This window comes from Amblyomma mixtum, chromosome 2 (genome assembly GCF_055824585.1).
Source record: "Amblyomma mixtum isolate Tamu chromosome 2, ASM5582458v1, whole genome shotgun sequence".
In the NCBI taxonomy this organism is placed as follows: Eukaryota; Metazoa; Arthropoda; class Arachnida; order Ixodida; family Ixodidae; genus Amblyomma; species Amblyomma mixtum.
The window spans coordinates 318,280,464-318,294,130 of NC_143013.1; the positions used below are offsets into that span (position 1 = coordinate 318,280,464).

Sequence of the window (13,667 nt, forward strand, 5' to 3'; positions counted from 1 at the left end):
TTCATAATTACGATTGACAATACCCATTTTCCTGTTTTCTAATTTTCCTCTTGGCGTATAAATTGATCTTGAACTTCACTACAGAAACAACAAAAAATTCGGCCTTTTGTGCAAGCTAGTTGTTTTCTTTCATGTTGGAGTTACCTATACGTGCCACAACTTGCAAGGGCAAGAAAAACTTTGGTACAGATATCGCTTCTGTCCACCGTAATCAAGTCGCCAGCGTATAGAGTTTCGTACCTTACACACAGTGGAATTGCCTTTTTGTTTTTTCAGGGGTTTCAAAGTAACAGTAGTGGTGGCTGTTGGTACAAGAAAACTGCTCTTAATGACAAGCAAAGCCTGCTGAAAAATAAAACGGTAACGACATCATTTCTTCCCCCGCAAAGCAAGAGGCACATCAATTCGTGTGGGCAGTTAAAAAAGAAACAAAAGTAATATTGCCCAGAAAGAACTACTCCCCAACGCCTTCGCTTCTCAGTAAGGCACTCCTTTCATTGACGTCACTCTTCCAGATGGTGGTCCGAGCTGCGCCGCTATGAAGCGGAGTACTTGACTGTGTCGCAGCGCTAATGCGTCTACGAATTTATAACCATCACTGCGATTTACAGAAAGGCTTGCCGGAGATAACACCACCCGAACCTACTTGACTCAAAACAACCAAGTATGTTTCCATAAGCGCCGACCCTGGCGACGTTTGCTCGAGCAAAAGGCGGAATGGAATGAGCGAACTTTGTGAACACGCACATTGCTTCCTTCTTGCGTGCAGTAGATTAAAACTCTTCAAGACCAGTTCGCTTGCTTTTTGGCTACACATCAGTCTCAATACCAGGTAAACACTCTTGTATGAGCAGCTGCTCTATGGTAGGCCTTGCTCAGCAGTGGAGAGATTTTGTAAGAATGGCACGAGCCTTTCAGATCGCCGTGCTGCGTATGCACACAGGACCATTCTAATCCCAAATAATGTGAAAAGTTTATGCTTGCGAGCTAGGACGCTGGCTTCGAAACCATACAAATGAGCTACTTCGCTTCTTCAGGTACTGAGGAAAGAGCTGTTTTGAACAACCAACCATAGTAACCGCGCACTTAAGACAGGGAAAGGATTACAGTCAAGGTCCAGAAAAGCAAGAGAGATTCTACCCTCGAGGAATTACACGTGAAATCCGAGCGTTAGTAAGTGCCTATAGACCTTGCCACGAGGAGAAGATATTGTTGAAACTCCTCCTGCCTGGACTAGTGCAAGGTAGCAATATGCCAACCCCCACGTAATCCTCCCTGGAGAGGTATATAACTTGCAGCTTATTATATACAGGGTGTTTCACCTAAGACTTTCTGCAATTTTTAAAAAAAAGCTATTTGAATTAGATGTGCGCTTTTTCTGGCATAGCATTGTCAGTGGTGTAGTACATCATAATTCAACTAAGACGTGCTAACTAGCAGGCTTGTTAACCAATATTGAATAGTTAACTTTTAAACTATTACCGTTGGGCTCCTTAATTATTGAGAGGCATGCAGCACACCGTAAGTAATGTTCATATCCATTTTTAGAATTTCGAGAAGGCGATTATCCTCGGCGCTGTGGCCCAACAAATTTCGCCTACATCGGGCCAAAATACATGCGGTTTGAGAAGCTTGCAGCCAAAGCAACCTCTCCAGTGAACCTAACTCGTCGAAATATCCAAAATTTGTTGGGCCACAGCGCCGAGGATAATTGCGTTCTCGAAATTCTAAAAACGGATATGGACATTACTTACGGTGGGCTACATGCCTCTCAATAATTAAGGAGCCAAACGGTAATAGTTTAAAAGTTAACTATTAAATATTGGTTAACAAGCCTGCTAGTTAGCACGTCTTAGCTGCATTACGATGTACTACACCACTGACAATGCTATGCCAGAAAAAGCGCGCATCTAATTCAAATAGCTTATTTTTAAAAATTGCAGAAAGTCTTAGGTGAAACACCCTGTATATTCCAACGTTTCTTTCGTGAAGTTTCTTTCTTCAAATTAAGATAGTTTTTACATGATTTGTTTGCATGCGCGCTACAACGAAGTCACTGTGCCGCCCCAATAAGCTCTGTTTATATTTGCAGTCGACTATGACTCGCAGGCCGCTGAAGCGAAGCCTTTTAAAGAGGTACGCACACCGGTCGACTGAGCACAAACCGCAAAATCTCACTGCCCACAGGTGTTTTCTTCTCAAAATGCCCGGTAGAAAAGCTGTTTCTTCAACGTTAATTTGATAGTACGTCCACTTCTATGTAAACTTGAAACCCACGTAAATTATCAAAAGGAATGACATGTTTGTCACTGAACAAGGGTGACTATTAATTGGTGAAAAGCCCCCTAAAAAAATATCTCCCTGTCTTGTTCCATTCATTGTTTCAACCGCGCTGCGGGATAATCAGAGAGCACTCAGTACAAGCGCAATAAAAGGTAACTGAACTCCTCAGTTTTCTAACACCGCCATCCTTCATGAACATGAAGATCAGCTCACACATGAACTTTCAAAAGTTTCCGTATCCACAGTAACAAAAGACCCTATTTCATTCCATGCTGCTTTTTGAACTCTGATAAGCACGGCATCGTCTAAGCTTATTCACCACGCAGTGACAATTTACCAACGCGAATCACGTGTACAGGCACAAAGGAAACTAATCACCTGCTGTTTCCTGGACGCTAAACACAGACACGTGGCGCCATCTCATGGCGTGCGTCGTTCGACAGGCAGCAACGCGACGCGGCACGTGCAACAATGACAGGCATACGCCGACACCTCTCCCCTCGCCTGGACGATACAGGGGCGAGTACAGGCGCCGCAGTTAGGAACTGTTCGCCCTCATGGTCACGTGATGTCACGTCGTCGTCATCGTTGCCGTCATGACCTCTTCCGATAGAGTGGCGTTGAGCAGTGAGGCTGTCGTGACCTCGGTAAAATTGCTCATGCCGAAGTCCTTGGTGGCCCAAGAGGGAAACCGGTAGAGATCGAAGACGAGCGGTCCCACCGTGTGGATGGTCGCCAGTTGCACCAGTACGCACGCGACGTTCATGACGAAGCCAATCTTCATCTGCACGAGAAAACACGGGCCAGTGAGACGAATTAGACAATCATGAAATGGCTGCGTGAAAAGCAACCTGCGTTGCGGTCGCTATCGCAGCTGTATACTTGTACAGGTTCGTATCATGTACTACGCTTGCCCGAGGCTACGATCTGCTGGAGGCGGATGTCGACGCCTCGCATTTTCACACCATCATTCCCATTTGCGGGGAATCAAACCTTTTTCAGAATTATCGATAGCCTCAGCAGGTCACGCGAAATTCTTCGTTTACGGTCCTCACATCCGGTGCCACATATATAGCTGCAGTTTCCACCACTTCAAGCCTACATGGGCTAACTGAAAAGTTCTAAACCCAACATAGAAATATTTGAAATCTTGGGCTGAAACTTCACACACATCTTTAGTACCTCTTTATTAAACTGTACTGAAAATCATATGTCTAATAGTTGGTTAATTTATTTTTACAGGGGACATAAATTTCAAGCATGGAAAAAAGTGCAGACAGAGCTATGATTATCTACTAAGGCTGTTAATAAAAAGTGTCACACCACCACCACCACTTATCAAAAATAAAGAATGACTCCCAAGCAGGTCCATGAGGGCACAATGGTAACGTTGGCAACGCAACCTGCTTCATTTACAACAGTTAAAAAATTGGCTGAAAGCTTCAAACGTGATAATGAGGTGCTTCAGTATATGTCAATCTAGTGACCAAACATGAAAGCGCCCTGTAGTAAATGTTGTCAAATGTAGCAGGCAGTCGATCTGCAGCTCGGACGCCAGCATCAGAAATGGTTTTGGTTTTGTGGGGTTTAACGTCCCAAAGCGACTAAGGCTATGAGAGACGCCGTAGTGGAGGGCTCCGGAAATTTCGACCACCTGGGGTTCTTTAACGTGCACTGACATCGCACAGTACACGGGCCTCTAGAATTTCTCCTCCAAAGAAATTCTAGCCGCCGCGGCCGGGATCGAACCCGCATCTTTTGGGTCAGCAGCCGAGCACCATAGCCACTGAGCCACCGCGGCGGCGCCAGCATCAGAAATGTAGAGCGCGTAAAGGACACAATCAATGTCATCATCATCAACCTAACTACGTCCACTGCACGGCGAAAACCCCTCCCATATCCCTCCAATAACCCCTGTCCTGTGCTAGCATGGCTTATCCCCTCAAGCTTCATTCTCATCCGCCCACCTGACTTTCTTCCGTCCGTTGCTACGCTTGCCGTTCTCTTGGAATCCAACTCGTTACCCTTAACGAGCACCGCTTATCTTGCCTTCGCATCACATGCCACGCCCATGCCCTTTTGTTTTTATTTATTTCCGCTAGGGTGTCACTAACTCGCGTTCGTCCTCTGATCCGCACTACTCTATTCCGGTCTCTTAACGTTACACCTGCCATTTTCCTTTCTGTACTTCGTTTCATTGTCCTCAGTTTAAATTAAACCCTTTTCGTTAGCCTGCACGTTCCTGCCCCATAAGTTAGCTTCGGTATGATACAGCTGTTATATACTTTCCTCTTTAGAGATACCGGTAAACTGCTTAAACTCCTAGTCATCGCCTTAGAGCGCCTAACAAATGCACTCCACCCCATCTTATTCTCCTAGTTATTTCACTTTTGTAGCCGGCCTCTGTACCTGTCCTAAGTAGGTGTATTCCTTTGCCACTTCAAGCGCTTCGCTGCCTGTCATAAACTGCTGTTCTTTTCCGAGACTGTTGAGAGGTACTCTTCTGCATGTTAATTTTTAGACCCACCACTCTGCCTTGCCTGCCCATGTCCTCGATCATGTTTTGCAGTTCGTCCCTTGAGCCGCAGGTTTAGGGTAAAATGTGCGCAAGTAATTCTTGGCAGCGGCCAGTGCTAGGGTATAACCACGACACTCATTGGTTCAACTCATGCTGAAAGCTCATTACGCGTCAGGTTCACAAGGAAGCCCAAATGAAGCGCACCATGTCTATGGTCCTGAGCCTTCCCATTTCGCAGAGGATGGCGTTGGCTCCGGTGGCGATGGGCAGCATGAAGGCGAACAGGCAACACGCCTTGACGGGCATCAGGAAGTACAGGGGGTGAACGCGAGTCGCCACTGCCTGTGGGAAAACAAGGTCAAGCCAAAGGTTAGACAAGCTCCCATCTGCGATCATCATGCGGACAGTGCGCAGTGAGGTACCGTCTGAGTCTTCCGGGTGCATGTCCGCCCGTTATGCGAGAAGTAGACCATAGCCTACGAGTGTGGTTGCCGTGCACAAATAAACCCAGGAATTTAGGGATTTTGCTACATGTTCTCAACACCACCTTACGCTCTGTCTCTCTCCCTTGCTGGCAACTCAGTGATGAACTATTAAGGCGAAAGCCTTTAATGGCTCATACTGTCGTCCATTAACAAAGCGTGTCACACGCTTTCAACTCGGGAACTAAAAAAGATAGAAGAAAACCATTAGTTGCTTCAGATAGAGGGGGAAAAAATTAACCAAGAAGCCAAATTTGATGACTGTAGAAAATTCACAGAAAATTTAGTTTGCTGAAAACTGAGTTTGGCCAAACTAAGTTTTCTGTGACCATTAAAAAACTACTTGAAAGAGCGTCTTCAAAACTCTCGAAGTCGTGCAAGAACTGTCTCGTTAAGCAACGAACCTGACCCTACCGCCACTTAGCTTAAAGCACGGTTGAGGTGTCCGCTCTTCCAATAGGGCAGTTATGCGCCTTCCCTCAGGTTCGGGTGTCCACCGAGATGTGGATATCTCGCCCTCATCTCACGCTATACGTATATACTGGCATAGCAGCGCTAAGCCACTGCCAATTTTTTTCGCTCCCAACGCCAACGACGACGACATTGACGAACAGCTTAATCATAGCGCGGGAAACAACTCAGGACAAAGAGGAGACGGGACAAGCGCTATATATACACTACTGATACAGCAGAAAGAAAAAAATAAATAAAGCAGAAACATGAAGGAACATAACAAAATGTCACATGTCGTCATGCCAAGAACTCGAGCTCTTTCTTCGATAACGCCACAGACGGTCTGCTGACGCATTGGTCTCCTGCCCGTGCTATCTCACACGCATCCTTGATTTCTCTAGTTAGATCGTTTCGGTGTCGATAAAAAATGCCTGTCTTGTCGAACAGAGGGTGGCAAGGTGGTACTGCGTCACATTTTTTGCAATGTGCCGCCAACTGGCCGTCTGTGGCGATATTGCCGACTTTATTGTTGTGCTCTAATAGGCGCACATTCAAACACCTACCCGTTTGCCCTATGTACAGCCGACCACATGAAAGGGGAATTTTGTACACCACCCCCTTCCTGCAAGGCACGTAGGCCTTTCTGTGCTTAATTCTGCACTCAGGTTTCCGCGTTCTGGTAGGACAGCTATTTTTACTCGCCTTTTATTTTACTCGCCTTTTATTTTTACTGTCCTGTGTTGTTTCCCGCGCTATGATTACGCTGTTGCAATGAATTACCAACCTGCCCAAGCCTATTCTGTTCTGAAGACATTGACGAGCCCGGACTTTCTGCAGAACGGGAGCCTTCACGCTGTCGCGTTAATCCGACCAGCACTCCAACTCAGCCCCGCTGAATCTGTCTGCTGCTGAAAGCATTTCGTTCAGACGACCCAACAGCGAAGACGGCAATTAATGGATGAGTCATTGTCTAATGTGGCTAAAAACAGGCATCCTCGACAATACCACCTCGTGTAATGGCGTATTCCAATCGGTGATTCGCAGCAAATTTTCTTCCTGCGCAAAACTGAAGAGTGTGCTTCAATGGGCGATTCGGATTCAGATTTAGAGTTCTCATTAGATCGCGACCAGGAGCGTAGCCAGGGGGGTGCTTATGGGGCTTCAGCCCGCCCCCCCCCCCCCCCCCTTACCCCCCAAAATTTTTTCGAACTATCACGCACCGCTGACCAAAACAACCACCGGCGCCGGTAGTCATTCTGGATTTTGTCACCTACAATGTCTTATTCAGACTAGAAACGACATTTTGGCGCGAACATTGCTAACTCGGGTCGGATTTCGTGGCAACGCCCATGCACCTGGAGTCACGTAACGCAAGCATCAGCTATAGCATCATTATTAAAATTACCATGCGAATACGAAAATTTTGAGTACATCAATAACCGATATTGATTGACCTTGCTTACTGAAAGCCCTGCCCACGCGGCGTTTCGCAACATACACACTCGGATATTGGTTATTTCAACTTTCGGCATCATTCGTGGCTTTCGTTTGTCCTTCTCTTTCCTTTTTATCTAACTGCTTTTATTTTATTTTTTTTTTGTGAACCAAAGGAATACCCTGCTGTAGTTATGGGTGCAGAATAATGTCGCCGTGCAGGCAGTTAAAAAATACGTACTTTCGTATCGATTTCTACATTGTTCCTCTATTATTATAACCATATGGTGCGGTCGAGACCGCAGCATGGCCCAAGTACATATCGAGACTTCTGCTATCATATTTTTGTTCTTGCCTAGATCGTCTGTCTTTCCGTGTGTAAAGTTTACTATCTGTGATTGCGTAAGATATTTAAATACACGTATGTCTCCATTAAAGTTACGTGCCTAAGCAAAAGTCACTCTATATGATGCGTCAAACAGGGCAAATAAACATCTTGTTGCGAGGTTTTGTGTATACATACAGTGACTTTGTTTTCATTGACACATTTTTTGCCCTTTATCAAGTTGTATCTTCGCATCTCTAATACTCCACTTTATCTTCGAACTTCTAACGCATATTTTGCAGAACTCCTCGTTTATACATGTGCTCGTTGTGGCGACTAAAATTTCGGTGCAATTACTCGCAATACATGACCGTTGACAGCTGCTGCTGCGCAGTACACTGGAATGAAGGACAGCGTCGTTGAGATTTTTGCCTGGCCGTTACATATGTACAAAAATGTAAAGGTTCTTGAACGACAAAGATTCACTAAAATATTTGTCCTCTATACTTGTTAATTTCATGACCTTTACGTTTTTCATATCAGCGGCATGCAGTGCTTTGCTGGTTTCGGATGAGTAGAGTTCTAGACCTCGAGTGATATTTTCTTTACGCAAAAGCATGGAAGTATTGGCATCAGTTATGTCTGCCATGGTTTTTACGACATACGAATACATTCTTCTATTTAAAAAAATACATATTTCACTCGTCTAGACAGTGCGTAGCGTTATCTAATACACAATGGCATTGCCAATATGGCAATGCAGTTATTATTCTTGCGTTTGATCCCTCCAAAATTCTATGAGGAGGCCGGGCTGTAACATAAGCCCCCCCCCCCCCCCCCCCCCCCCCCCCCGAACAAAATTTCTGGCTACGCCACTGATCGCGACAGATATCTTGCTCCTTCGCTCATTCGGAGAGCTGCTCCAGAACGCTGATTGGAATACGCCTTCAGTCCATAAATTTAATGAAAGTCCAATTTGTGACATAGGTATTATCTTACCGCGAAGCTTTGCAATGTGTTTGATTTTTCATGCTCAAAACCGCCAGCACGCGGATTTTTTCACTTTGTGGCGCGCCATGCATCCAGATTTATCTGGAATGACTGCAGCAGCACGCGTTGTTCAAGATTGTCGCAGGTGCTCTCCGTACTTTATCTCGAAAGTTCTCCGTCAGCCTTAAACTGATCGCTGCCGAGAGCGGCGGAGGTTCTGTTCTTCGTCGTCCGCCCAGCCCACTCGCTAATACCGCTGTCGCCGAGTTGTTTCTGCTTTAGGGGAAAAGATCGCCCCGTAAACAGTTTCCAAATTTGAGGCAAGTCTGCCAGTCCTCTTTCTCGGCTGCCTGCCACTATGTGACAGCATCGTTTTGCAGTCATTTTCCGCTTCACAGAGATGGCGATCAAGGCAAAGTACATTTCTTTTAGTATTACTAAGGAGCAAAGGGCGGATATTTTTTGCGACACTTAGTGAGTACTACTGCCACTGCGTCCCAATCTGCCCGTTAGTCAGTCACTCAAGTGCACACAGACATTAATTACGACATAGCAGAACTTTTTGCTGGGCTAGTTGGTCCATTCTGACATTGGTGAAAACAGCGCGAAAGAAGAAGCCCGAAGGCGAAACGAGGAAGTAACAGGAAAGAGCGCTGACTATATTGCGCGAGTTTCGCTCAATAAATTCAGTTGTCAGTCAGCGCTCTTTCCTGTCTCTTCCTCGTTTCGCCTTCGGGCTTCTTCTTTCGCGCTGTTTTCACCAATGTCATTAATTACGACCCCTTACGTGCAGTTCTTGCATTTTTTATGGGGGATGAGAGTGGAGACGCCGGAAAATTTTTTCTCCCCAAAACCTGTAGTAGCCTCGGACAACAGCCCTTATCTGTATTTAAAGAAAAGACGAAGAAGTTTGCATCCCGATACGTGCCATGTTTACTGAAGAGAAGAAGAAGAAGATGCGCGGGCCCGTTTTCCGCTATGCGCCCTGGCCAATCCCCCGCCGTGGTTATGTGCCATTAAGCCTGAGGACATCATCATCATCATCATCTTCTGCGCCACTCACCAGTTCGCTGATGATGGGCGTGAGGATGCCAGTGACCACGTAGGTGCTGACCACTTCGGTGAGGAAGCAACCGCTGAAGCACAGCAGGACCAACACCAGTCCCGAGGGAAGGTCGCGAAGCCCGTTCAGCGTGTTTATCACGATGGCCGACAGGCCGGAACTCTGCGAGGCAAGCGGAACAACGGGCTCTGAGCGGAGAAGCTAGCCAACGTCGTCGTTGAGTTATGAAAATGTTCCCGCCTCAACCGCTGGCTCGATCGCTTGCGGCGAAACTGCGCACAAAGCCCATGGGTATTGCGGTAACTTTTTCTCGTATTGAGTTTCACAATAGCAGTTACCTGATTTAGCCGCGCACGATCATCATCATCTTCATCAGTCTGACTACGCCCACTGCAGGACAAAGGCCTTTCCCATGTCTCTCCAATTAACCCTGCCTTTCGCCAGTTGCGGCCAACGTATTCTCGCAAATTTCTTGATCTCATCCGCCCACCTAACTTTCTGCCGCCCCCTGCTACGTTTGACTTCTCTTGAAACCCACTCCGTTACCCTTAAAGGGTCAGTCTACTGAATTTTATCGACCATATTTTCTTTGCGGCAACCGATAGCTCTTTACTCAAACTACCGTTTAGCCAGCTGTGGTTCCAAGGAGTGCGGTAGAACATTTTAAAATAGAATTTATTAATGTGGGAACACATCTGTGTGAGATGGTAGTCTCATCTGGCAACCATCTGGATTTCCGCCGCGCGGCGACAAACATGGCGGCGCCCGTCGAAGCCGGACCTCTCGCTTCGGACTGAATTCTCGTTGTTGTTGCCTTTTTCAGTGCGTTCACTGGCCATAAATGGGGCGCCTGTCTTTCGCTTCGTCTCATCTCGCCTGTAAGAAAACATATAAGAGATAAATTTGCTCTATTTTAATAATTAGAGTGACGATTCTGCCGCTCCTAGGCTTAAGTGGAGAGTCGGTTTGTTTACAGCAATGGTTCCCGTCCTGACGACCAGATGGCGCCACTATAGGCTGAGTTTATTTTTGCATCTCTGCTAGCATACGCTGAACTAAAAGTGGGAATGTGCCTGCGTTTTGCGTACGTGTAACTATAAATATTCATGTGATTTACAGAAAAAGCGAGCGGTACGCCTTCTACAGTTTACTAGAACAAAACGTGCATTTCTCTGACATTGGGGCATACAAATCGTACGTAGTATATTCACTTATGCTTCTATAAAAAAAGACTACCACTTTCTTGAACAAAATGAACGTTTGGGGTCGCCACCATGCATTTTTACGCGACTTTTAACGCCGAAATAAAATATAAATTCCCGCCTAAACCGGGCGCAGATCCCTCGTTATTGATGTTATAGGGTGCCCCTACCAGAATATACCATTATTTTTATAGTCATCTCGGTGAGTAGACTGACCCTTTAAGGACCAGCGGTTATCTTGCCTTCGCATTACATGCCCTGCCCAAGCCCACTTCTTCCTCTTGATTTCAACTAGAATATCATTAACCCCATCAACCAAACCAAACCATTAACGCGCGTTTGTTCTCTTACCCACTCCGCCCGCTTCCGATCTCTTAAAGTTACACCTATCATTTTTCTTTCCATCGCTCGCTGCGTTGTCCTTAACTTAAGCTGAACCCTTTTTGTTAGCCTCCACGTTTCTGCCCCATAGGTGAGTACCAGTAAGATACAGCTGTTGTATACTTTTCTCTTGAGGGATATTGGTAAACTGCCATTCATGATCTGAGAGAACCTGCCATATGCCACCACATTTATTCTTCTAGTTATTTCCCTCTCTTGATCCGGATCAGCTGTCTCTACCTGCCCTTAATAGACATATTCTCTTACTACTTCCAGCACCTGGCTACCAATTGCGAACTGCTGTTCCCTTGCTGGCTGTTGAACATTACTTTGTTTTCTGCATGTTAGTCGCGCAAGATGCAAACCCGTAATTGTCTACGCCGAGATCGACGAAATGAAAGCCGCCATAGTCGTGTTGGCGGCGAGGGGCGGCTCTGACGCGATCAAAGGACCCGCGCACATTTCAGCGCTCGCCTGGGCGCCTTTCGCGTCGTGGCGCTTTCTTATGCAAACAACAGATGGCGCCACCACCTCCCTACCGACACCAGTACCGACATCTGGGCAGAGACGATCACGGGCTTGGATCATGCGCGTCTGAACCAATTAAGTACCGTTGTCGAATTCACTATGGGACAAAAGTTACCGCAACACCCAAGCTCTGTGCGCAGTTTCGCCGCAAACGAGCCAGCGGCTGAGGCGGGAAAATTATTAACAGACTTCACGATAAAGACGCATAGTACTTCTGCATTGTTGCTACATGACGGTATACCGGCGAAAGTGTCTGCTACAATAGATTAAGTTGCGGGCAGTGTCACTGGAAAGCGGTAGTGACCCTTGCAGTTTTGCGAATTAACATAGGAAGGCGCTAGGTACCTGACGGCATGAAGCGGTGCTGGTATCGACAGAGAGTTTCTTAATATAAGTAGAAGGAAAGCTGGCGGAGCTACACTTCATCCACCATGGTGAGGCACAGGAATGCCGGAAAGACAAGGTTTCTTACTTGACTTGGCTATTGTTAGACCAAAATCGTGGATTCGGCCGTAAAAATGCAACTCCTCTCAAGGTAAGTCTCAAAAAAATGCTGCGAAAGATTCAGTACCGGGCTAGTAACAAACTTTCACTAGCGATAAATCTGCTGAAGAACTAAAAAACGCTGTATTGAAATAACCTAATCTGTGCACAGAGGAGAGCGTCGCGGTGCAACTACCAATTTCGAGGTACAATCCGCGTTTTCAGCCGAATGCTTGTCGAGGCAAACACGAGACCTCGCCTTTATTACCATGGTGGATGAAGTGCTCTAAGCAGCTCCCGAAGACGATGACGCCTGCTTTCCCTCTACGCAATGTTAAACTGCTAATCTTTCCAACAGTTCACCACCTGTGTCTTGGTCACTCCACCGTAGTGGGTATGTGCCATTTTACTTGAGGCCAACCAACCAACCAATGTTTAGAAACTCTATGGACATCAAAACACCCTAGACAAAGTCAATTTACATAGGTCTCAAAGGTGAAGCTCGAATATGGTCTAGAACCAAGAGAAAGCGGCCTTATTAAGGCTGCCGAACTGAAGCACTAAAATGAAGTGTTCGGACAAACAGAAGAGAAAATATACTGGTAACATATTGGTTATTTATAACCACTTAAAAAAATAAGATCGCTGGTTTTAAAAGTGTTTTAGTTGTGTACGTTTAGTTGAGAAGTACAACGCTTTTTTAAGAAAAAAATAAATATTTCTTTTTGTACTCCTTCACAGCACCGGGCAGCGGCTCTTATGCCATCCACCGTGACTATTCTGCGTATAGCTTGCCACTACCTGCCGGTACCACCGCGCAGTAAGCACATTACCCCATTGTATAGTAAGATACAACTTAAAGAAAGAAAATAGCTGTTGGTAACACTGGGCTATGGTCTACGGCGTTTTGTATTACTCCCCTAGCCAATCCCAACAGTGTAACGAAATCAGCGCTACAATGTTTGGCAACAAGCCAGGTATGAAAATTCTAGAACTTATAACTTTTTGTGTGTGATTAGCTTCTTGTTTAGATAACAACAAGAGTTCTAACTAGGGAGTACTTTTTTTGTTGAGGAGGATTCCGTGCGGCGGTCCTGTCTGTGGGCGGAGCTTCACTGCAGACTTAAGTTGTATCCGACTATGGTTCACTTTACTGCCGGCCTTGGCCAGCGTATCTCGTCATCTTATAACCTCGTTACGTGTAGCTGCTCACCTATTATCAGCGTTAATTTCAAGCACTTTATGCCCTGAGGCAATCAACATCGCTTAAAAAAAAATTACTTCTTGTCCTTGTGCAACGTTCCCATAGGCTAGTTGTGTGTGCTTGTTTTTTACCAGACCATGCCATAATTCCAGTCGTGTGGTTTTGATGCTGCTGCCTTGAGAAAGACAGTGTGGTTCAAGACGAAGAGCGCACAGCACGTGAAGAACTAGTGCTCCGTAAGAAGGTGTCAAAGTGAGAACTACTCCGCTAGCATCGCACTGCAACAGTAAGGTGTTAGAGTGGCTTTGGTACTGGAGTATA

The 13,667-nt window shown here is 46.0% G+C and overlaps 1 protein-coding gene across 5 annotated transcripts in view; it reads right to left on the bottom strand.

Annotated features, from left to right (window-relative positions):
- Window positions 1-1,846: 1,846 nt before the first annotated feature.
- LOC149365125 (solute carrier family 13 member 2-like) overlaps window positions 1,847-13,667 on the bottom strand; it is a 125,842-nt gene continuing 114,021 nt past the window's right edge. For all 5 annotated transcript variants that reach the window (XM_089575210.1, XM_089575207.1, XM_089575209.1 and 2 more), the window contains exons 11-13: window positions 9,549-9,710; window positions 5,006-5,143; window positions 1,847-3,067 (exon numbers count right to left, since the gene is read on the bottom strand). In XM_089575210.1, the coding sequence (XP_089431336.1) occupies window positions 2,855-3,067; window positions 5,006-5,143; window positions 9,549-9,710 (513 nt within the window). In that variant the 3' untranslated portion in view covers window positions 1,847-2,854. The remainder of the gene's footprint in view (window positions 3,068-5,005; window positions 5,144-9,548; window positions 9,711-13,667) is intronic.